Source organism: Haliotis rufescens, unplaced genomic scaffold, assembly GCF_023055435.1.
Source record: "Haliotis rufescens isolate VD_foot unplaced genomic scaffold, xgHalRufe1.0.p SCAF_3, whole genome shotgun sequence".
Lineage (NCBI taxonomy): Eukaryota > Metazoa > Mollusca > Gastropoda > Lepetellida > Haliotidae > Haliotis > Haliotis rufescens.
Window position 1 is genome coordinate 8,939,808 of NW_025964001.1, and position 24,273 is coordinate 8,964,080.

Here is a 24,273-nt window from a genome sequence, read left to right on the forward strand (position 1 = left end):
TTTGCCTCAATTATGTTTCTAGGTTTGTCAGCACCATACCCCTGCTCGTGGGTTTCACCTAAGTGGTAAACGTCTGAGACCTGTATCACTTCGGGCTTTCCTCCCACATTACGCTGACACGCCATGTTATAACTGGAATACTGTTAAAAGTGGCGTTTAACCCAACTCACTCACATTATCAGCAACAAAGATAAATAGGCCACCATATCATGAATTATAACAATGCAAATAAAAAATTTACAATTACTATGCTTGTAACTATGGAAACAGAACACAACCATAAATTCTGTTGACTAAATAAAACAATTTGATCAATTTGATCTGAATTTTTATAAAACCTTAAAATATGAAAAAATGAAATATTAACATATATGAAATAAGTGAATTATTTTCTGACTTTCGCCATAACAATTCTTTCAGCATGTTCTTCCTATCTAGCTGTCAATCACAGAAAGCACCTGTCAATCAAATGTAACACCTGTCAATCAAATGAAAATGGATCTGCAATCTACACAGGAAGTGTGTGGGAATGTGAATTTAACACTGACGAAAGTGATTGTAGCAACATGGTCCAACAGATGTGCCCTGACCTTGAAGATAGGACATCCAAAAGCACTGTCATTATTATCATGATTATCACATCTGTATCAGAAACTGATGATAAAGAAATTATAGTGTATCTCCACTTTCACTTTTTATTACGACTAGTGCACAAAAACATAGTGACAATTACTACTTTTCTTTTTATCTTATCATCAAATTAGAGGGTACGGGTGGCCCAGTCGTCCGTGATTCGCTGTGCAGAGTTGCGTACCTTGGACACACCAGAAACCTATGATTGTGGGATCAATCCCGTTTCGTCCCGATTATATTTCTAGGTTTGTCAGCACTATACCTGTGCTCATGGGTTTCACCGAAGTTTCTCCCACATTAAGCTGACACGCCGCGATATAACTGGAATACTGTTAAAAGTGGCGTTAAACCCAACTCACTATCATCAAAATATTGATGCAAATTGTAAAAACAAGTTTGCCGAAACCTACTAACTTGATTTTCATATAGACAGGGCAAAGTAAACAGCACTGAATATAATTTTCCATGCTCTTATTCATCAAAAATAACTTAACATGACGTAACAAAATGTTAAATCTTATCCTTGATCTGGGCACTTGCTGTGGCGGCTATCCACAGGCGGTTTTCATGTTGTTGCAGAATGTGATCGTATCATGTTTATTGTTGATAATGAGCAGTCATTGTCTTTCATCTTAGGCAACAAATTAACAAAAAATTCTATTCTTCAGCTTGAATTTTGTTTAAGAAACATTTTATGAAGAACAAGACATATAGCTGAAATTCCTTTCCCATATTTCTATTTTGAAGATTTTTTCAGTCCTGAAATAAGCATAGGAAGGAACCATAGAAAAATACTACGGGTTGACAAACCAAGCAATAAAAAAACAACATATTTATCTATCCAACATTACTGTTATTCCATGTGCAACAAGTGTCTATTCACTTGCTGCATATTGAGTGAGTGAGTGAGTGAGTTCGGTTTTACGCCGCTTTTAGCAATATTCCAGCAATATCACAGCAGGGGACACCAGAAATGGGCTTCACACATTGTACCCATGTCGGGAATCGAACCCGGGTCTTCGGCATGACGAGCTAACGCTTTAACCACTAGGCTACCTGCTGCATATTGTCATCATACAACTGGGAAGATCTTGCAGAATAACAACATCCTGCTCTTGTCTTAATACTATTTAAAACATTTGTCAAGCTAATAATTCATTTTTTACAATCTTCTATGATAAGGTACATAGACGGCTTGCCTGTGTGAGGCCACAATTTTAAATGGAGATCTAAGATAAAATCCAGTTCAGAGGAGGCGATTTGATTGCTTGTGGATTTAAGCTCTAAGTTCGTGTTGAGATGGGCATGGTGATTCTTTGTACATGTATACAGATACCAGCTTGATTTAGCTGATCAATTTCTTTTGTTTCAATTTGCAGTCAGTTGCACTAGCAGTATTCAAGCTATATGGTGACAGCTTGTTCTGTAAATGATTGAATCTTGGCCAGACAAACCAGTGGTTGATACTGTGAGCAATCTCCAACATTGACAAGGGCATGATGACATGCAAACAAACCAGTCACCATGGTCACTGAATACTTAATTAATTAAATCACCTCTTACGACCAGCATTGGTTGCTGGGGATTTTAATAATGAATCCGATCTTTATCATAATTGTAGATAGATGTGTGTCAGTCCTCTAACAAGCTGCCTCGATCACAGTGTAAACACCTCACTCCGGGCAACTAAGACATTGTAGTGAGTGAGTGAGGTGTCCAGTGAACGGCAGCACCTTAGACAACTGAGTCACCTGTGCCCCCCATTTGTACATAGAATCGTAGTAAGCTGTTAAAACCAAAACAACATTGCCTGAACTGCTGAAAAAATATATGACAATGTGGAGGAATAAACATGTCATCTCATCATACCTTTTGTCTGTGTGGTGTGGTGTGGTGTGGTGTGGTGTGTGTGTTCAGACACCATACCACAGTCTGACATGAATACCCCACTCAGACACAGTATACTGACCAACCAGTCCTTGTACCATCTTTTCACGTCTTTTATGACGTGGCTGGGCATCGAACCCCAGACCTTCCACTCTCCTGTCGGACACCCTACCACTAGACCATGGAGGTGGTCTCATATACCTGGACATCAGCAAAGCTGCAGCAGCGCAGTGCATACTGCACTTTGTGTACATGAGTCAAAGGTCAAGCCCAATGGGAACACATGGTAGAAAGTGTCACCAGCACACCAGTATCAGTTGTAAGAGGTGACTATATTTGGAACAAACCCGTGGGGATTCATGGTTAGAATTGATCGCTAGCAACCTATGCTGGCCATAAGAGTTGACTAAATGGATCAAGTGGTCAGACTCAATGACTTTGTTGATGGCATGTCTATGCGCCCCAATGGTGTGTCAATGAACCCCAATGGTGTGTCAATGTACCCCAATGGTGTGTCAATGCACCCCAATGGTGTGTCAATGCACCCCAATGGCATGTCAATGCACCCCAATGGCATGTCAATGCACCCCAATGGCGTGTCAATGCACCCCAATGGTGTGTCAATGCACCCCAATGGCATGTCAATGCACCCCAATGGCATGTCAATGCACCCCAATGGTGTGTCAATGCACCCCAATGGTGTGTCAATGCACCCCAATGGCATGTCAATGCACCCCAATGGTGTGTCAATGCACCCCAATGGTGTGTCAATGCACCCCAATGGCATGTCAATGCACCCCAATGGTGTGTCAATGCACCCCAATGGTGTGTCAATGCACCCCAATGGTGTGTCAATGCACCCCAATGGTATGTCAATGTACCCTAATGGCGTGTCAATGTACCCCAATGGCATGTCAATGCCCCCCAATTGCATGTCAATGCACCCCGATGGCATGTCAATGCACCCCTATGTCATGTCAATGCACCCCAACAACATCATTGCCCATAATATCAATCATAGGATTGTCTGCTCCAGACCTGATGATGTACAGTCCACTGTCATATACCTGGAATACTGCCGAGTGTGGAGTTAAACAATGAACACAAACTCAAAGGTCAAAATGAAGTAGCTAAAAAATACAATACAAGCTGAAATTCACTACATTCTTCCTGCTGCATGCCTTACTTCGTGAAAACCAAGGCTAAAAGGGTCCCCTACACCCCAGTGCTGGTCATAACAGCTAAACAGGATCACTTGGGGGGCTAGAGTGAGTGAGTGAGTTTGTCTATAAGTCCTGATATGAGCACTATTTCAGTTGTATCCCAGCAAGTCAGCTGAATGTGAAAGAGAGCCCATAGTGATGCAGGTCCTTGGCATTACCAGTGTTCCCGCTGGCTTTTGAAACTGCCAGTCCTGGTGGACTGGTAACACTAAACATTACCAGTCCCCTCCTAATTTCTGTCAGTCCAAACTTTTAACAATTAAAACACGTATTAAAATTACCTGGTTTTAATTCATTCAACATGACATCATCTCTGAAGTAACTTAGTAAATCTACAGGTCATTCACACAAAGTTCAGTCACTATTTTCTCTTTTTTTCATATTTCAAGACTAATTAAGTCGCTACAAATATATATTTAACCTCGAACCAAAGCAAAATGTTATTTCCTTGCACTAAAAAAGACAAGTGGAAACCCTGAAGCCAACAGACGAGCTGACTTCATTCGAAAAATATACTTATCGCCGATGTTTTATTCAACAACAGAAATTTATAAGGTACTTTATTCGCCGGTCCACAAGGACTGGCAGTCACATGAATTATACCAGTCCAAGCCAAATTTTAACGGTAAAAAACTGGTAATTACCGGTAAACGGGAACGCTGATTACCACTCTAGTTAAACCACTAGGGTAAGGTGCAGACTAGGGCTGGGACGAGTCCAAATTTACTACCCAGGTACCCGCCCCCTATAACCCTACCCTACTCAGGTACCCACTCCAGATCTCAGGAGATGTTTCAAAATGTCCGATTGGGAACTTTTTTAGCATAGCCATGACAAAACGTATTTAGATACATGTATTAAACAATCTGGTCATGCATACACTGAAGTTGACTTAAATTATGGTTATTTCAACCATATGAAAAGTCAGAAGAAATGGGTGTATAGTCAGAAAGAAAAGCGAACATTAATGACTTGTAGAGTGACCATACAGTCCCAGATAGTTTTAGTCATTAGACAATATATCACATGACTAACCACGGGTCCGGGTAGTCCTGTGGGTACCCGGGTCCTACTCAGTACCCACCCGACCCGGGTACCCGAGTTACCCGTCCCAGCCCTAGTGCAAACGGACCCAGGATCATAACCAGCAAGAGGGATGTGAAAGTGTTTATATTAAGATCCAAAGATTTATTCACCATTGTGATATAGTTTACTAATGTGAATATCCCATCATTAAATTATGCTAAAAGCAATTCAGTGACTCAATCTGGAAATACGAATGCAATCAATGATGGTTGAAATAGTCTCTAACTACTTTATTATATACTACTCAAAAGAAGTTAAAGACTCGACTCATTCATATTACTACTGTTAATCTGTCATGCCATGACAGATTTATTATAATTTATAGTAATTTGAAAGAATTGGGTGTGTTCTTTAACTTTTTTAGTAGTATATAGCAGCTGTATTGAGTTTGTTACAGAAAGGTTAATAACATTTGCAGAAAGATCATGTATCATAGGAGTTCAATCAAATTATGAAAATATTATTTATAAATATCTGGGTCAAGTGTTGTCTGGCATATTTTATTATATACTTCAATGTTAAAGACTGAGTTTTCCAAAGATGAGAAAAGTTATATTTTCATTGCAGTGGACAGAACACTTGATATTTCACTGCTGTGAACATAACATTTGATATTTCACTGCTGTGAACATAACCCTTTGACGGAATTATTGTATTACAAGAGTAACCTCCCTCAAGTTGTCTCCCTTTATTGTAAGTCTGGCCTGTACACAAACTGTTGACTTCCTTCTTAAGTTAGTTCCACATTGACAAAGCAACATAATGACAGATGGTCATTTATGGAGATAATATCGCTCCCTGACATTTGTTATCCTCTTGAAAATGTTTCGTCATAAACTGTAAATTTCTCATTTAACTCATCGATCGAGACTGTTCATTTCGGAAAGCGCCATTTTTTAAGATTTTGCAAACACGAAACTCCTTTTTAATTACAAATGCGAAGGAGAATGTACATTTCAAGGTTAAACATTTGTTATGATATAATTTAATTTTCCGGTTGACAACTACACAAAAAGTATATAATAAATAGGATAAATAAATGTGTCTCGTAAAATACATGTATTATGTTTCTCTCATCTCGTGACAGGGAAATGGAGATATTTTCACTTGTGGCGAGATGAGAGAAAAATCACATTTCACTTGACACATGAAATATGCTCTATATATAACATCACTATATGTCCAACAGTGAATAAACACCATATCACCACTAACAATGACTACTTTGTCGTAATGTTGTAAATGGCATAACAATTGACCACTATTTAACAACATCTGTTGCAAATTGTTAATCTTCTTTTGACAACACTATCATGAAAATCATCAACATTACACAATGTTTCAACATATGATCACTGATCAGTATGGTATATTCCATGTAGTACAATTCCAAAAAAAACCCAGATCCTTTGATGTGACTATTTAATAACTACAAAGTTTATTTTCATCATCAAATGGCAAAACTTTAAATAAGTATTTGTGAAAGTAAAGCTATTGACGTCATATTTAACTGAAATAATACATAAACATGGCTGTCATCTTCACATCCATACATGCACACAATTAGAAACAGGACATCTTAGTCACACTATATACACTTATAAAGTCATAATACACATGTTTAAGTCTCAAATGACAACATAATAATTAGTAGTAAAATTGTCTTCCTATCTATTTTTGTTGTAAAGATTTGATTTAACAAATTGAGGGAAGTTCACTGACTTATTTGATGAGATACTGAGAAATGCTGGAACGGAGAAGGTAAATACGTTCACATATGAAAAGATTTCATGTTCGACACTTGATAAAAGTCGTCATCTTTCAAAAGAGCACAGGGTATTAGTACTAAGAAACATGTTTTCGCGACTAAACACGATTTGAATGCGTTGACCTATGAAGTCCGCAATTCCATGTAGATCTTATGTAATAGTACTGAGATCGTGCCTTGAAAAGTGGCACAGGAAGTTAAAACGTGCATCCACCCTTACTCAGCGTGTTTACTTCTCACGATATGATGACTATTGTTGTCAAAATATAGTAACGCACAGGGCGTGCCCAAGTGTACACGAAAATGTCACCAAGTGACTTGACCTACCTTTCGGTCCACGAAAGAACACGCCGCTTCCTTTAAGCCAGCTAAAGACAGTTCGCCTTCCACATTAATCTGTTCTCGAGTAAGTCCAATTTGCATCCAAAATGAAAACTTCTTAGGTAAATCATTTGAGAGCGACTCGGACATGATGCCATATGCGAGAGTGTCCCTCTTATCACCTGTTACAGAGAAATGGACCTGCTCAATGGCACAGCTAAGCTCCTCTACACCGCTTGCTTGAGAGCGGTGGCGATTTGGTGTCACTGACACACAACGGCGTGTTCCTCTTGTAACATCCGTGAATTTAAATTAATTAACCTCCGCGTGCTTCTGATGTTGTCGAGGTTTGTAGCAGTAATGGAGAACTACTCAGATCCGAGTCGACCTCGCTCAGGCGTAATATGGTCGAGACCAATACAAGTGACAGGTGATTTACTTTCCCCAACCTTACCCGCCAGACTGCCTTACGACGATGTTGTCAAAGTCCCCGCCCACGCTCCAAAACGGACGACCAATAAAAAGTGTCTTGTATATTTTCAACATGTGGCTATGACGTACTCTTAGAAGCAAAAGATCTTTTCTAAACACGTCTGGAACGGCAACTCCTTTTTTACGACAAACAACAGAACCAATTTCGGTATAGACATATACCATTAGTAAGACAACTAGTTGCATTTAAACTTGTCGAAGTTGTCTCGGTGCTGTTGCTGGTCGGTGACATCATTACACTCCGAGTTGAAGTGTATGTCAGCGCATAATGAGGATGGAAATAAGTACGCACGATTAAGCTTCATGACACTGTTGATAGATGACATTATCAATGTTCATAAATATATATTTTTTTATAGTTAAAGTCTAAATGTTGTCTATTTTAAGACATTTGTGCCGTTATTGGTATCGTTTGAAATACAAGTGTATCTAAGTGTACTTTGACTAACTTAGAGGGTATTATTTATGTTTATGAACCGAAAATCCTGTGAGGACTCCATTTCAGGTTAGAATAGGTACCCCGCAACCTATGTGATTGCCGGGTAGTCAAACTCGGTTCCTTGGTTGAATGCGTGTCATCGTACGCCCACGGCGTGAATAGTTGTTAATAATATCACTGGTTTGTCTGGTCCAGGCTCGAGTAATTACAATTTACAATTACAATTTGTTGTTTAACGCCGCACGCCGTATTGAAACTGTACAGGTTTAGCGCTGTTCAGGTGACAATACTGCACAGGAACTGATGACACAGAGGTTTGTTTGTTTGTTGTTTAACGCCGCACTCAGCAATATTGCAGCTATATGACGGCGGTCTGTAAATAATCAAGTCTGGACCAGACAATCCAGTGATTGACATCATGAGCATCGATCCTCGCTATTGGGATCGATGACATGCATCAACCAAGTCAGTGAGCCTGACCGCCCGATTCTTTTCGTCGCCTCTTACGACAATCATAGTCACCTTTTACGGCAAGCATGGGTTGCTGAAGACCTATTCTACCCCGGATCTTACACGGGTCCCACTAGACTTACATCTAGTCACTGAAATGAACATATCGTACAGAAAAAAACAGTTGTTCAATTATCTTCATAAAAATATAATAAAAAGGAGCCCAGAGACTCGCTTCAATTTCAGTAATCTAGACTTGCCCAACTTCATAGACTTGCATGGGCAATCCCATTTCGGTATCGAATGTGTCGTTATTCAAGTTATATATCGAGAGTTTATAGAGGTGACCTGAATGTGACGCAAATGAAAAAAAAAATCACTTTTACTATTTGGTACACGTCAATCAGGCGTATTGCATTGTGTCACGCAACCCCAAGTTCACTTTACAAAGAGTGGATAAACCGAAGTCCCTCCCCAAAACACGGTGGCCATGCAGGATTAGGAGACTCTTCCTATTACTTTTAAAGGCATTCTTTAGTCACGACGGAGATCCGATTCAATTCCCTAAATGGGTATACACTGTGCGAAACGCGGGGATATAGTCAATCTAACCTTGATTATTGATGTGTAAACATTTCAAATCTAATCTACTCAACAGGTAATAGCTTATTCATTGGTTATAATATACTTATAGTTCGTCTCTCATATAAACCCTGAAACCAAAGTATCAGAGAATTTCTAAGCAATTCTACGCTATACTTTTCCATTTTTTCATATTTCTGAAAACGAAGATATTCTATCTGCTGCTTGTCTTATATAGTTACAGACAATAACCAAATATATATTGAAAATATGTTCAGTTCAGAGATTAAATGTCAGTCACACAAGAACTATATATTTAAAGTTATTGCAATGGTCTATGATGAGGCCAGTGAATCATGTTTAGTATTTATTCTGGGGAGCCATGTTGATTTCCAGGTATATGATGAGGTGACATAATTATGTTCAATTCATCCACATTCTCGTATTGTTTCAGTTCGGGCAACGTCTTTAAGGGGGGCAAGGGCGCCCCAGTCGTCTAAGGTGCCGCAATTCGCTATGCAGGGTTGCGTCCCTTGGGACCGCAAGGCACCTTTGATTGTGGTTTCGAATCCCAATTAGACCCGATCCTGTTTCTAGGTTTGTCAGCACCATACCCATGCTCGTAGGTTTCACCAAAGTGGTACACGTCTTAAGATGTGCATTACTTTTGGCTTTTCTCCCATGATTTGAATACTGTTAAAAGCGGCGTTAAACCCAACTCTCCCTCTCGAGTATAGGATCTTCACCAGTCATTATACAGGCACAATGGATGCATGGGTGTGTTGTGTTTAATGCATGTATGTAAGTCATGACTTCCATGCATATAATACCTATAGGCCCAGCGCCCTTTTTCACAAAGCCATGTTATAGCGTAAGTCTGTGTTAAAGGAAGGAGTTAGCCTTTGCGAAACGAGTGAGTGAGTGAGTGAGTGAGTTAAATTTTAAGTCACATCGGCAATATTTCAGCCATATCGTGACTAAATCAAGTTATATATTCATGCTTTGCGAAACGAGACTTCCTGGCGTCGCAGCGCAAAACTCACTTACTTAAACATGGACGTACAAGAGTTGTCGTGCTACGATCGGACGAACTTTTGAAATACTTACATTTTTTGTTTCCAATGACTGAATTATATGCTTCTTAAAGAACAGTACTTGCAATTCGCGCGTACGGTCCATTATATATACAACATAAGATAAAAAACAACGTTGAAATACTATTTCCTAGATATGTTTAGAACGTATTCGTTGTTGGTTTTCTAAAGTTTGGATGCAACTTCCGTAGTTGCTTTGCTCCTAGACTAACATCTAGTCTCTGAAATGAACATATTTTACAGAAAAACAGTTGTTAAATTATAGTTATGAAATATAATAAAAAGGAGCCCAGAGACTTTCTTCATTTTCCTGATACTGCAGTAATCTAGACTTGCCAAACATTATAGACTTGCATGGGCTGTATTGGATATATTTGTTTCAGGGTCTCATGTATGACAGACTACTCTGTCCTAATAAGCCCCAGAATGGCCAATTTGCTAAGAATCACCCCTGCCCTTGTGTGATCCTAATACAGAAGAAGAAGAAGAAGAAGAAGAAGAAGAAAAATTGTTTATTTTTGTCTCACCCATGGTCACAAAATACATAACACCACAAGATAAAACATGGCCACCCATTCAGGGTTATGAGAGACATTTAACATATAAACGAATTATAAATTAAATCACATATTTAAAACATATAAGTATTGGGTCACACGAGCAACCTGCACTATAATACATGTCGCCTTTTGACCTCAGGCTTGGGTAGACCCTGTGGCAGTGATTATGCCAAGTACCTTACCCTCATGATCATAGGCAAACACCATGGTCTAATAGATAGAGCTTCTTTCTGGAAAGTAAAGGGTTAGTGTGATACCTGTCAGCGTCCAAAAGATGTTAAAAATGGTACTTGTTGTCACTCTGCCTAGCACTCGGCATTAAAGGGATAAAAGAGCAAACCGGATATTTTAAAATTTGCCAACTAGATATTTTCGAGAAAGTACTTGCCGGACATTACAGCCTGAGACTTGACATAACAAAGGATATAAGATAAAGAGGTACCTCCGGCTTGGGTAGACCCTGTGGCAGTGATTATGCCAAGTACCTTACCCTCATGATCATAGGCAAACACCATGGTCTAATAGATAGAGCTACTTTCTGGAAAGTAAAGGGTTAGTGTGATACCTGTCAGCGTCCAAAAGATGTTAAAAATGGTACTTGTTGTCACTCTGCCTGGCACTCGGCATTAAAGGGATAAAAGGACTGGTCGACTCAAAGTCAGTAGACTGTGTCTGAGCGGGGAATCTATATGAAACTGCAGAATGGTATCAAAGCTGACTACTTTGCTCCAACCGTCACTCGTTCCCACCCTCCCTCAGCCACTCACTCACTCACGCAGAACGAAATAGATTGGCATTGATCATGAAAGTAAACTGCACTATTCCGTGGAGAATGGGGTATTCGTAGATGTACACGTATAACAATGATGATAATATTGTCATGAAATCAATGTGAAAATCACAATTATTGACTGCAACCATGTTTTAACGCTACAACATAATTTGAGACAAGTTCTGATGGCTTTCTCGAAAGAGTTACCCCCCTTTGTCAGTCACTGAAATGACACCGACATCAACAATGGGCATGTCTGTATATGCAACCATAGGACAATGTGACTAATATTCTATGCTAACAGACTCGCAGACGGGACCTCATCTGCGAGTTTGTTGGTACAGAATAATAGTTACATGGTCATGTGGTGCGACACTGACTTCTTTGTTTTTACCTAGATTATGTTTCTAGGTTTGTCAGCATACAGTGTTCGTGGGTTTCACCAAAGTGGTAAACGTCAAAGACCTGCATCACCTCGGGCTTTCCTCCAACATCAAGCCAACATGCTGCATATATGTACTATAACTGAAATGATGTTCAAAGAGGCGTTACATTAGACTCCCTCACTCCCTCACTCCCTCGAGTCTGTGCCCAGGAATATGAAGTGAAATAATCGATTCCAAAACATCGCCTGAACAGTCAGGAACCGTGTGATAAAACATCCACGTTGGTTGTGATGTTTCTTATGTTTACGTGGTGCTTAGGAGGATGCTCTAAAAAAAAAGCACCAGTAAGTCAGAAATACCTAAGCGTTTAGAAAATTATGAGTTATATATATTTGAGATAAATTAAAATATTCAGGGTAACAAATACGACATTCAGGTCAAATGATCAGATCATCATCATATATGCTTCGTCTTTGAATCAAAATTTCAGACCTCTAGACCAAATGAAATATCTAAAGCAGTGCGAGGATTTGTCAACCCCTGAATAAAAATATGTTTAAGCGTAGACTCTATAAAAAATAATGTTCACTCCTGCTTTTTGTGTAGCTAGCACTCCCTGCCTATACTCTCTCTGTTCAGAAAGGGTATTTGTATTATCTTAGCACTATTAGTGCTTCTATTGTTATTGACCGTTTAAGGGTAGCTGGTTTCTGATAGGCCCTAGCTGGCCTGGCGTCGTATAACAATGTGATATGTTTTTATGATGGTTTTAATGTGTAGACACGTGAATAAAATATTTTTCTCCCTTTCTCTTTAATAAATGTTAATGTACAATGCATATTGCAACGTGTATGTACTATGAGATACACAGTTGTGTATATTATGTACGTAGTGTCGACAGATGTGTATGCACTAAATCGTTGATGGACATATTACCTTTAATGGATGTGTATTGGGATATAATGTATATACATACCCGTTGACGGAGTTGTATTTATATATTACCACATCTCGAGTCCATGTCGTTATTTGTTTCACTGAAATTCCGCGATTCACTTTTTTTATTTACAAAAGAGATACTGAGCGATTCGAATATCACACATGAACTGACACATTCTGGGATAAAGTTAATAAGATGTTTACATCGACGGTGAAATCTGTAGCAATAGGATATCTATATATGCATATCAAAATGCACACCATGTATATTAAAACGGGTGTCCAGGGGTCTATCACGTGCTGTCATTCGCGGAACAGACTTGTGTCCCTTAGCCGTGCCAGGATGCCAAGGTTCGAATATTTGATTACCCGATTAGGATTTAAAATGGTACGCCGGGATAAAATATATTGTTCACGGGTTTAAAGACGGGTTGTGTGCTGAGAAGGATGAGAACATATTTTACGACAAACCATGTACGCACACGCACACGCACACGCACACGCACACGCGCACGCACTCGCACTCGCGCTCTATATACCTCTACTCTCTGTCGTGTGTTATATCCTACATGCATGCATAGACATAGAGACCCTGCTAGCATCATTTCTTTCTGACCATGACAAGTGTCCCCTATGTCAGATACCCCATTTGTCAGATACCTTCAAATCACAATGCCACGGTTGAGTGAGTGAGTTGGGCTTATCGCCGCTTTTAACAGTATTCCAGTTATATCACGGCGTGTCAGTTTAATGTGGGAGGAAAGCCCGAATCGATGCAGGTCTCAGACGTTTACCACTTCGGTGAAACCCACGAGCACGGGTATGGTGCAGACAAACCTAGAAACATAATCGGGGCGAACCGGGATTCGAACCCACAAACATAGTTTTCTGGCGTGCCCAAGGGACGCAACTCTGCACAGCGAATCGCGGCGCCCTAGACGACTGGGCCACCCGTGCCCCCGTCACGGTTGAGTTCTCCCATTATCGGATTCTTGTTACCAAATTGATAAGATGGATTAGCCCCGATCATGCCCCATTTGTCACCTCATGAGAATATGATTTCTAAAACTTGTCACTGACTAAAACATGCTATTATCTTCTCTTTATGAAATAGGATGTTCACTCCTGCATGTGTTTCAACCCATCAATAGGATATATCAAATCATACAAAAAAATCACGCTGGTTCCGCTTTACATATTGGTTGTTATTATTTCAAAGTTCGTTTTGCTTTCAACACATTTTATTTTATTTTTGTGAAGCAAAACTTGAAATCTGTACATCATAAAAATTGTAACGTATTCACCTTGGTGCGCCCTTTGGCACTGGGTATATTATCAAGCTCTATATTAGCAAATAACCCGACTTCAACCTACAGCAGAGCTAAATCTGAGATTAATTCTAACCAATTAAGATTCATGTGGTACTGACATTTCATATTGTTTTTCTTATGTTCTTCGCGTGTATTTATTATTAAAAATCTTGCAAACGTCGCTGCTTAGATTTTTTTTATGTACGTTGATTAACAAAGGTTACAATAATTATCCCCAAACAAATAAATCTATTTACTCAATTTCGGATGAAAGCGTGTGCCATGCAGTATTGCCACTTTTGGTAGATTCATCCAGACTTGTTCTTGCTGCAGAGTTGATGTTGAAAGTGTACCTGGGGCGTACTCATGCAATGAAACGAAGTCTATTTTCTGCAAACCTGCCGTGTTTGTGACAAATTCACAATTAATGCACAATTGAGTAAAAATATGTAAAAAGGTAAACTCAATATTTTCGTAAGAAGCTGGGGTGAGAACTTACAAATTAAATATGATTTCGGAATCAAATGATTCATTTGTTAAATCTATACGGACAGAAAAGAAAACAATATATAATCCTGTATAACTGGGTATCTGACAAAATGGGTGTGACCGTCGAAAACTGGAGGCATACGAATCAAGGCACTTCACTGTCGTATGTCTATATTGCGTGATACAATGAAACGAGTATGTGTTACATATTACATTCACAGGCTTGGGCAATGTCTCAGCAATATATAAAACAAATTATACATTCATTTCAAACATATAGCAAGAGGGTAATATAAGAAATATCACAGATTTAATACTAGTACATGTATATGAAATAAACTAGACATATAAAAGTAACACGCGCTAGCGCACGGTTTTAATTAGAACTACAACAAACTATATGAAAGACTTGCTGCCTTAACACAGGTGGGATAAAAATCCTATGCGAATGCAACGTACACAGCCCAGTATCACATGTGATTCATAGAATTTATAGAAGGTTAATCTTCACCACTTTTTAAGGAAGTACCCAATAGTAAACCGACAGTGGCCAATACATGTCGCTGCTTTATAGGATTAAATGAGAACCAGGTGCAATTTACAACCTGCAGCACTGCAATTTACAACCTACAACACTGCAATTTACAACCTACAAACAACACTGCAATTTACAACCACGTGTATAACACAAACAAGCACACTTATCAAAACACCGCAAGCTGCATATGAGCAAATATTCATACTGGTTTATTGTCATGCTGAGGTAAGCATGACTGCTTTCACATTCCGTATATGGATCGTTTTAATGATGACTTAAATCATATACAAGAAACTAAAATGGTTACAAATATGTAAAGGTATATTGATAATATGGTTTCATGTAAATAATCAGTTTGTTGGTTTCTATACACACAGATATAAACTTGTTTGTTGCTTCTTTTAAAGTAAAGTTAAACAAAAGATCTTCCACGAAATTGTTGGAAATATTTTGAACATAAATTCAGTTTAGAAAATGCAAACCGTTTTTTTATCACTCACCTTTAACAAATGAAAACTATATTAATACTTCAAAAACAATTAAACACAATAAGTCCCATCGAGTGTTTGTTTTGTTTGTTGGTTGGTAGATCTATTTAACAAGCTAATTCTTTTCTTTTAAATCACGACGGATCAAACTCGTGATTAGTTTGTGTTTATATTGTTGAATTATTCAAAACGTGTCATACCTGGCTATATATCAAATGCTAGGACATGTCGTAACGTTTGATGAAATCTACATCACGAGTCCTGTGGATTCGCGGCGTGCTCGATCCAACAGACGGTTCAAAAGAACGGTTTCTCGACATGAACTGCCGTTAGGAAAACATTACTTGTCAATGTCAAGTGCGTCATCCATTGCGATGGCCTCCAACTCGGATACTGTGTCTGATAGTCACACGAATAGTTTATCAAATAGATCCGAAAGTCAGCCTGACAATGACTTTACTCACAATGAACTCAAAGGCTGGCTTTTAAAGAGGGGTCGGTTGTCCCGCAAATGGAAAAAACAGTGGTTCCAGCTTAAAAACTGTGACCTATATTATGGCAACACATCCGAGGTAAAGTTCGTTTTTGATTCGTTCTAGACTGTAATATGTTTCGCAATATTTGCAACAACCTTTACATGGTAAATTGACAAAAATCAGTGATTCATGACTGGTAAAAGTAAGTTGTTGTTACGGAAGTTTGTTGAGAGTCAACATGTTTGACAGTTTGACAGTAGAGAGTAGCCAAGCGTGAAGCTCTGTCAACGTTGTCATGGTTGTCCATGAAACGCTGTTGGCTGGCTCTCACGTCTAGCCCGTAATCTGGTCATTTATGTATTTGTAGTTGCTCGTAACGTTCTCAAATGAGATGTTAGTTATATTGGTTAAGAGTAGTATCTAATCAACCCTTGTAGATGTTAATAAAATAGTTGGTCGAAGCGTATTCGTTTAATAATGTTACATTTTGAGTTTTTGTTTACACAAATGTTACAAATCTATTCACAATTTCGTTGTGTGTTTCCATGTAATGATCTATAATGATTGATTTCATATGAGCCTTTTATTTAATTGATTGTCAAAGAATTTTAAAAATTTAATTTCATACGTTTTGTTATCATTAGTGTTTGTTTTTCAACAGATGTTTTGTTTATTTTACTGTCAAACAACCCATCTCTTTCGAAAAACACACAGAATGAAATGTGAAAACACTAACAATATAAAATGCGAACATAACTTAAAATACAGACTCTTAAAAATGTCTTTTGTATTTACGGCAAGTTGTATTAGGTTTAATGTGGAAGTCAAACCTACAAATTTACAATGTTATTTTAAATTTTACCAATGCGATTCAGTAGAGCACACAGTATTTGTGAAATTGTTTACATCTTACATTTGCATTCCCTGTTCTCTAGTGTGTAACATACCTCAACAAGTTTCAATAATTTGTAAGTGTCATGTGTCTTTCCATTAGGGCTGGGACGGGTAACTCGGGTACTTTGGTCGGGTGGGTCCTGAGTAGCACCGGGGTGAACCACCGGACTAAACCTACCCGTACGGGTACCCAGGTAGTAAATTTGGACCCGTCCCAGCCATTCTTTCCAGTTCAAGCTACATTTCGAGTAGCCAAAGTCTTTTCTACAAAGCTTATACATAAATAGCTATTATGGTTAACACTTATTTCGTGAGACTAACGTTTACTGATGTAGGGTTTCAGATCTGATGATTTTTCTAGGACCTTGACCAGCGGAAGATATTGGCACTCGTCCTATAGTCCTTGCCAAACTGCCCAATAGTTAAGGATCATAAGGACTAGTAGAAATTTGCCCATTTTAAGGGTTTTGCTATATGTTATCATAATAAGGACTAGTTAACGAAAACTTTTTGTTTCAAACGCTGCATTGACTGATTGATATCCGAAATGTCCTGAAGATATGTTTCAAATTTGATAATGATGAAGAAGAATGTCACATCAAAGGTTGATAAACTCATCAAAATGTCCTTTTAATGTTTGTCATTGATGATGCAAAAGAAAAGATCAGACTGATAGATGGAAATGATGTTAATTGCCAGTATCATTACTCACCTAATTCCATGTTAGGAATTGGCAAACATTTTGATGCAAGAGTGATCCCTTTATAACATGATCTGACTCAGATCACTGAGTTGTCATGGCATCATTTTGTTTAATTGAATTCAGGTTGAATAACAGGTGAAAAAACAATGAATAGATAATGACCTAAAGATTTAAAATAAACAGACTGAAATTGCCTAGTACATTGACATATTGTTACATATTACCCGTGAAGATCCGGGATAGAATTTGTCTTCAGCAACCCATGCTTGCCGTAAGAAGTGACTATGCTTCCCTTAAGAGGTGACTAATTGGATCAGGTGGTCAGACTTGCTGACTTGGTTGATGCATGTCATTATATCCCAATTGCTTAAATCGATGCTCATGATGTCAATCACTGGATTATCTGGTCGAGACTTGAGTATTTACAGACAGCCATCATATAGCTGGAATATTGCGGCATTAAACAACAAATAAACAAATAACCAGGTTCCCTTGATTTGTGCATGAAGTAAAGTCACACCATCGTTTCCAAGGAAATATAGCTGAAATATTATTGACATACACTCACTTCATTTACTGATCTTGATGATCATGGTTTGTGTGGTCCTAAGGAACAAGTGGTTTGTTCTATCCCAACAAGCCATGGTTTGTCTGGTCCTGAGGAACCACTGTTTTGCTCTACCTCAACAATCATGGTTTGTCTGGTCCTGAGGAACCAGTGGTTTATTCTATCTCAACAAGCCATGGTTTGTGTGGTACTGAGGAATCACCTGATCGTTCTATCTCAACAATCATGGGTTGTGTGGTCCGGAGGAACCCCTGTTTTGCTCTACCTCAACAACCATGGTTTGTCTAGTCCTGAGGAACCACTGGTTTCCTCTATCCCAACAATCCATGGTTTGTGTGATACTGAGGAACCCCTGTTCTGCTCTACCTCAACAAGCATGGTTTGTCTAGTCCTGAGGAACCACTAATTTGTATGGTCCTGAGGAACCACTGGGTTGCTCTATCTCAACACTCCATGGTGTGTGTGGTCCTGAAGAACCACTGGTTTGTATGGTACCGAGGAACCACTGGTTTGCTCTATCCCAACACTCCATGGTTTGTCTGCAACTAGCCAGATCACACTATACATTCCACATGTCCTAATAAATGTCTCAGTACAATTTCAACTACCACTGTCTGACCATCAATAATATGTTATCATTTTAAGTATTATGTTGTGCTTTGCTTTCTTTCAGGAGTCCAGTTTGAAAAAGAAAATTCCTTTAACCAACGCTGACTTATCAGAAGCAAATGTGGATAAAAAACAATATGCTTTTCGCATTAAGAGCAAGGAAAATGGACGCACATATTACATGCAAGCAGAAAATGAAAGTGAACAAAATGATTGGATGCAGGCGATATGTTTTGCGAAAGCTGCTGGTAGCCATGGATCTAACTCACAAGCATGTGTTATACAGTGACAGTGCTGTACAGCTGATGAATGTTGAAATACTGGGATCAAGTTGGATGTGGACAATTCTTATGAAAATGGCATAAAATGGTGAAAAAACATCTCAGAATGCCATTTGTGGTTGTCACCCAAATATTCAAGAGCTTTTGTAGTAGGTGGACACTGTCAGGAGTTGGAGTGAGAGAGGAGGTTTAGATTGTGGGATGAAGAAAGAACATGGCTTATTCACCCACAAGGTCTAGATTTTCAATGGATAAAAGGAAGCTAAATCTTATTCCTCCTGTGTGTCATGTCAGTTCATCTTAAGACTCATGGATGTGTGGTTTATTTTGGAAAGACACAACTTTGTCATCTCTCCATATTTGTTACTGTTGTTAATCTAATTACATATTACTTTCAAGTTAGTTTTTCAAGAAAATGCTGTGAAAAACAAGTATTTATTGACCATTTCTTTTCCGACTACATGAAATATTGCTAATGGGGATCACCATCTTTATATGTCAATGATATCAACATTTATATGATTAGGAATAGGATTTACAAAATTGAAACTGTTTGTTAAGATAATGATGTTTTCATCTGATAGTTCATGATGCAAAATAGATACAAAATTAATTTGATATTTTACTACAGACCATAACAGACATACACTACTCGTATAGATCATATTTATATTTGTTTTATCTTTTCACTTGATTCGATTATAGCATTGAGATTTGATAAGGACTATCAATATGGTTTCGTCAGTTGCAGCTAATGCAGATTTGTTTTGTTGTTGTTTAGCATGTTTAGATAACCAATATTTTGCAGTTGATGCTGAAGAGTGTAGGGATTCTGTGCAATTAAGATGATTAATTATGGAGGATGTTGTTTGACATTCAGTGACATGCTGGATATCCTGTTACATACTTGTTGTGATTCTGCGATGGCCTTATCTATGTGGTTAACTCGTGCCATCGGCTCTCTCTTGGTAAATATTTGGCTTTGTAAATTAAAAGATATTCTGTGTCGGTCTCACCAGTAATCAATGCTAATTAATAACTGTCACCCTAAATTCTACTGAAAAGGATACATGATTGGGCAAGTGATCTTTGTTTTGGCACATACTGCCTTCGAGAAAAACTATTAATTCTAAAAGGATTATCATTTTCAGCTCTAAGCTGACGTCCACCTTTTTAATCAGAAATGAAAAGGAAATCTTGTGTTATGTATACAGGGATTTATCTGGACCTGCTGAAGGCCGATATTCGGTTCTAAGTCTGCAGCAAATGGCAGTAAATATTCCCATCTTGGAATTTAGCTTTTTATTAATAGTTATTACTAGTATTATCACTTTGTAGAGGTGATTTTATATCACTGATAACAGGACCAGTAAAAAGGAAGAGACATTATTTTAATGGATACAATGTTGTAATTCCTTTGACGTTTTATGAACATGAGGACTCTTAAAAACTTCCCAAGTTTGCACAAAATTCATTTTTTATTCCAATTTGCCTGCATTAGGGCACTAAGTTTGAAACCCTAGATATATCCCTGGTATATGTATTTATATCCCAGGATCTGATAACATCTTGATAACATCTACAAAAAATATGTATTTGCAGAACTATTTAGTTCACTTTTTTCTTGTCTGTCATTCCTCTCCCAAGTATGGAATGATACGATGCAATTATGTAATTTTGTTTAATGAGGTCTAATCAACCATACTTAGATAAGGCCAGAGCAATGTTGTTTAGATTTTATCCCCACTGCTCAAAGGAATGTACATTAGATTTTGAAGCACTCAGTATTCTCGTATTACAAACATGCTGTATTTGAAATTGAGGATGTCCATGATGATTTTGGATAGGGTTTTAGAGCCCGAGGAATTGCCTACATGTTAACATGTAAAACTTCATTTGTAATTTCAAACACTGGACATAGCAGTGTTGGAGACTAAGAGGGGCTTTAGGTTCTTGTGGACTGGTTTTTGATCTTGGATACCCCTAAACCTTTAACTTTTAACATTAGGGCTAAAACTAGAAGACCTATGGCTATCAGACTTAATTTCAAATACAGCATAGTATGTGGTTTGGTGTATGATGAAGATTTAGCCCTGATTTTTGCTTACCATAATGAACTTAGCCCAGGAAATATAATCAAAGTATATCTGTCCTGTGAATATGTGTGTTACCTTTTCGTTCTGGATTCTAACTGAGAAACTGTTCAAGTGATCTTCATGGAACTGTGCACATGTTAACCAGATTGTCTATTGGTGGTTACAGCATCAACAGTCTTCATATTTCATGAGGCGATTTTACATTTTACAAGACCATTTCTACTGAAATTAGGTTTAAGATGAAATTGTTGTTTGGGTAAGTGATCCTTAACTTCAGGTATTTTACTATTTATAAGGTTAAAGCCAACTTCAAAAACGTTTGAAGACATCTCTGTGAACACGGTGAAACAACACACAACAACTAAGTGACCTAGTGGTGTCTTTGATATTTCAATTTTTTTCCCCTTTTTTTTAAACTTTTCCCTTGAAGCAAGATCAAATAAATGTTTGATGTTAGGGGTATGGGGTCCTTGAGGTTTGCACCCATTGTGTTTGAATTTAGGGACCCCAATGTTGTTAACCTTTAACATTAGGGCTTTGAGAAGGACCCGCTTGACTTTCATGCTTAATTTGTGTTGGCCAATTTTCTCCAGTATACACCATCATCAAATATTGGAATGAGTACACAGAATTAACTTACATTACATTTCAATCTTGTTTTGATGCTTTGTTTTGAGAGGTTTCTGCTGATATGTATCTATATCAAATTCTTTGTATTGCTTGGTATTCAGTGATACAGTCTATGTATATGTTTGAGTTACCAAAGTTCAACCTTCCAAAGTCTAAAAAGGAAATGCATACTGGTAACCATAGTAGCTGAAGTATGTGTGGGATGAGGGAAGTAGAACATGTTATTCAGAGGTCAACATATATCAGTGCTCTACAGTATAGCCAATTCGGATGGGATATCCTGCAGAGAATTCAACAGAAAAACACAATACATGTGTGTATGTCAGCAACTCACACAGAACCAGCTTGGATTTGAGATCATTCATTGCTGCATGTTTAACTTTTGAAATTGTGGTTATTTTATTGTGGAATGGAAATCATTCAATATTACATGGGCTGGATGTAAAAGTTTATTTTAAAGGGGCGTGATATGGAATGATTAGTTTTGAATGAATATATCTTTTCCATGCATATTCTTTGATACCTATTTAAAGGGTAATTCAAGTGTTGATCCCCAGGGTAACCTTTGAGTGGAGGATCAGGACCAGTGGAATCATAGAGGGTCCTGGATTCAAAGACGTTTGCTGCTCAAGTATTGGAATCCAGGGTGCCTCAAATATTGGTTTTACAGGGATCTATTTGGACCTGACAGAGGTCGAAATTCGGCCCCAAGTCTGCACCCAATGTCAGTAGAAATTCCCAAACTAGAATTATAAATTTCCCAATTCCCCGGTGTCATGGCTTCGGAGAGGTGACTTGTATTTTACTGATAACAGGACTGATAAAGAGGATCAAAAAGGCTGTCGTGATGTTAGTGATGTGTTTTACACTTACATTGAGTACAATGTTGAAATACCTCCTAACCTGAGAAAAATGCAAACAATAATCCCAATTTTGAAAAAATGAGGACTTTTTCCTAGTTTGCCTGCCAAGGGTACTTAGTTTAGAATCCTGGTTGCAACTACCCTGCCTTGACTGTCATGCTCATTTTTGAAATCCTGTGACCATTAGATATTTTTCATATGTGGAAGACCAATGCAATGTTTTAACACTGCAAGTGTTCTATGAAGAGTTCAGTATTCCCTTTAAAATGCAGTCCGGTTGTTACAGGTCCCCTGATGTCGATGTCCATTAGGGCCAGAGTCTTCAGACTGTTACAAACATATACAGGCACAGTGAGCACGCTACAGGTTATCAGTACAATGTATTGATTTGTGACAGATGTATCATGATCTACACTTCTTTATAAATTATCATTTTGTATTGAAGAGAGACCTTAACAGCAAATGTCAAATATTTGGGTTTACCGTATATGACTGTAGATAAGTCGATCTCATAAGTCGAGGTATTAACTTGGCCCTTGAAATCTGTACCAAAATGTTTTGTGAGGTAGATAAGCCTGACTCCCAACCTAAAACTACGTCTCGTCATGATCCGTCGTTGGCTTATCTATGGTCAGATACAGTAGTCTTTTTCAGTATCATTTCACATACTTTGGATCAAAATAATAAAACTTAGACTCCTATCCTAGATGGTGTTAGCCTATGAGGACACTCCATAACTGTAATTATAGCTAAAATGGATAGAATTATCATTAAACCGCCCGCATGTTATCAGAAATGAGCGGGCCACTGTAACTTGATAATGCCCTCATATTGCTTGACGACGGGCCATTATCACGCCCGTTGTTAGGTGACGTCATAGGATAGGGATAGGTGACGTCACGTTGAATAGTGACGTCATCTGGTTTGTTCGATGACGTTTCCATATTTGTAAAAGTAGGTCAGTGACATTCGTGTTGATTGCAGTAAATGTATCAAAACCGATATTGTCAGTTTTTTTTTATTTGATAGCAAATTCCATCCATTTTAGCTATAATAACGGTAACGCTATTTTTCAGGGCATTATCATTTGCAGAAGCCCTCGGTCTTTTCAACTTCCCTCCTTCGTTGGGCAGTTAATAGAAGACCTCGGGCTTCTGCAAATGATAATGCCCTGAAAAATAGCGTTACCCTTATATTAGTACAGGCCCCTAACATTCTTTTAACATTATTCATGATACAGTATTTCTAATATGCAAGTGTATAAATATGATCAATATTGATTGGTATAAAGTGACTGTCAGTGACTGGAATAATGTAAAGACCAGTCATTTATTAGCTTCTTCTCTGTTAGCAATGTTTGATGATTGTTGTTTATTTATAGATTGTTCCCATTTAAATTTAGATACAGGAAAATATGTTATTTCACAAGATCTCTATTTAGCATAGTGCAAGACTTCCTTTCCTTGTTGAAGGGAACACAATACGTAGGTCTTTACAAACTAATTATAAGTTCAATTGTAATACAGTCTATTTTTCTGCCATGTGTGTATTTGAATTTTGTGATGAAGTTTCTCTACATTGTGTCCTTGGAGAAATGTCTAATATTGTGACAAAAGGTTCCTTGGCATCACAATATGTACAAAAATATTGCTTCAGTTGAAGAAATCATATGCATCTGTAAATAGAAAATGTTCAA

At 38.1% G+C, this 24,273-nt stretch overlaps 2 protein-coding genes across 6 annotated transcripts in view; one reads left to right on the forward strand and one right to left on the reverse strand.

The window, feature by feature from the left end:
• LOC124140921 (serine/threonine-protein kinase D3-like) overlaps positions 1 to 7,538 on the reverse strand; it is a 143,018-nt gene extending 135,480 nt beyond the window's left edge. For 3 of the 5 annotated variants that reach the window (XM_046508761.2, XM_046508758.2, XM_046508760.2), the window contains exon 1: positions 6,925 to 7,537. In XM_046508761.2, coding sequence (XP_046364717.1) covers positions 6,925 to 7,068 — 144 coding nt within the window. In that variant the 5' untranslated portion in view covers positions 7,069 to 7,537. Of the gene's footprint in view, positions 1 to 6,924 lie in introns of all 5 variants that reach the window. The other 2 variants (XM_046508759.2, XM_046508757.2) reach the window with 1 other exon arrangement.
• An 8,286-nt stretch (positions 7,539 to 15,824) lies between these two features.
• On the forward strand, positions 15,825 to 23,439 carry LOC124140920 (cytohesin-2-like). Its single transcript, XM_046508756.2, has 2 exons — positions 15,825 to 16,029; positions 18,772 to 23,439. Exons 1-2 carry the CDS (start codon positions 15,832 to 15,834, stop codon positions 18,994 to 18,996), a joined length of 423 nt encoding a protein of 140 aa, XP_046364712.1. The 5' UTR covers positions 15,825 to 15,831; the 3' UTR covers positions 18,997 to 23,439.
• Positions 23,440 to 24,273: the final 834 nt, after the last annotated feature.

Coding starts and splice junctions, on each gene's coding strand:
- LOC124140920 (XM_046508756.2), top strand. CDS start 15,832: ATGGCCTCCAACTCGGATACTGTGTCTGATAGTCACACGAATAGTTTA. Junction 16,030..18,771: donor ATTATGGCAACACATCCGAG/GTAAAGTTCGTT, acceptor GCTTTCTTTCAG/GAGTCCAGTTTGAAAAAGAA.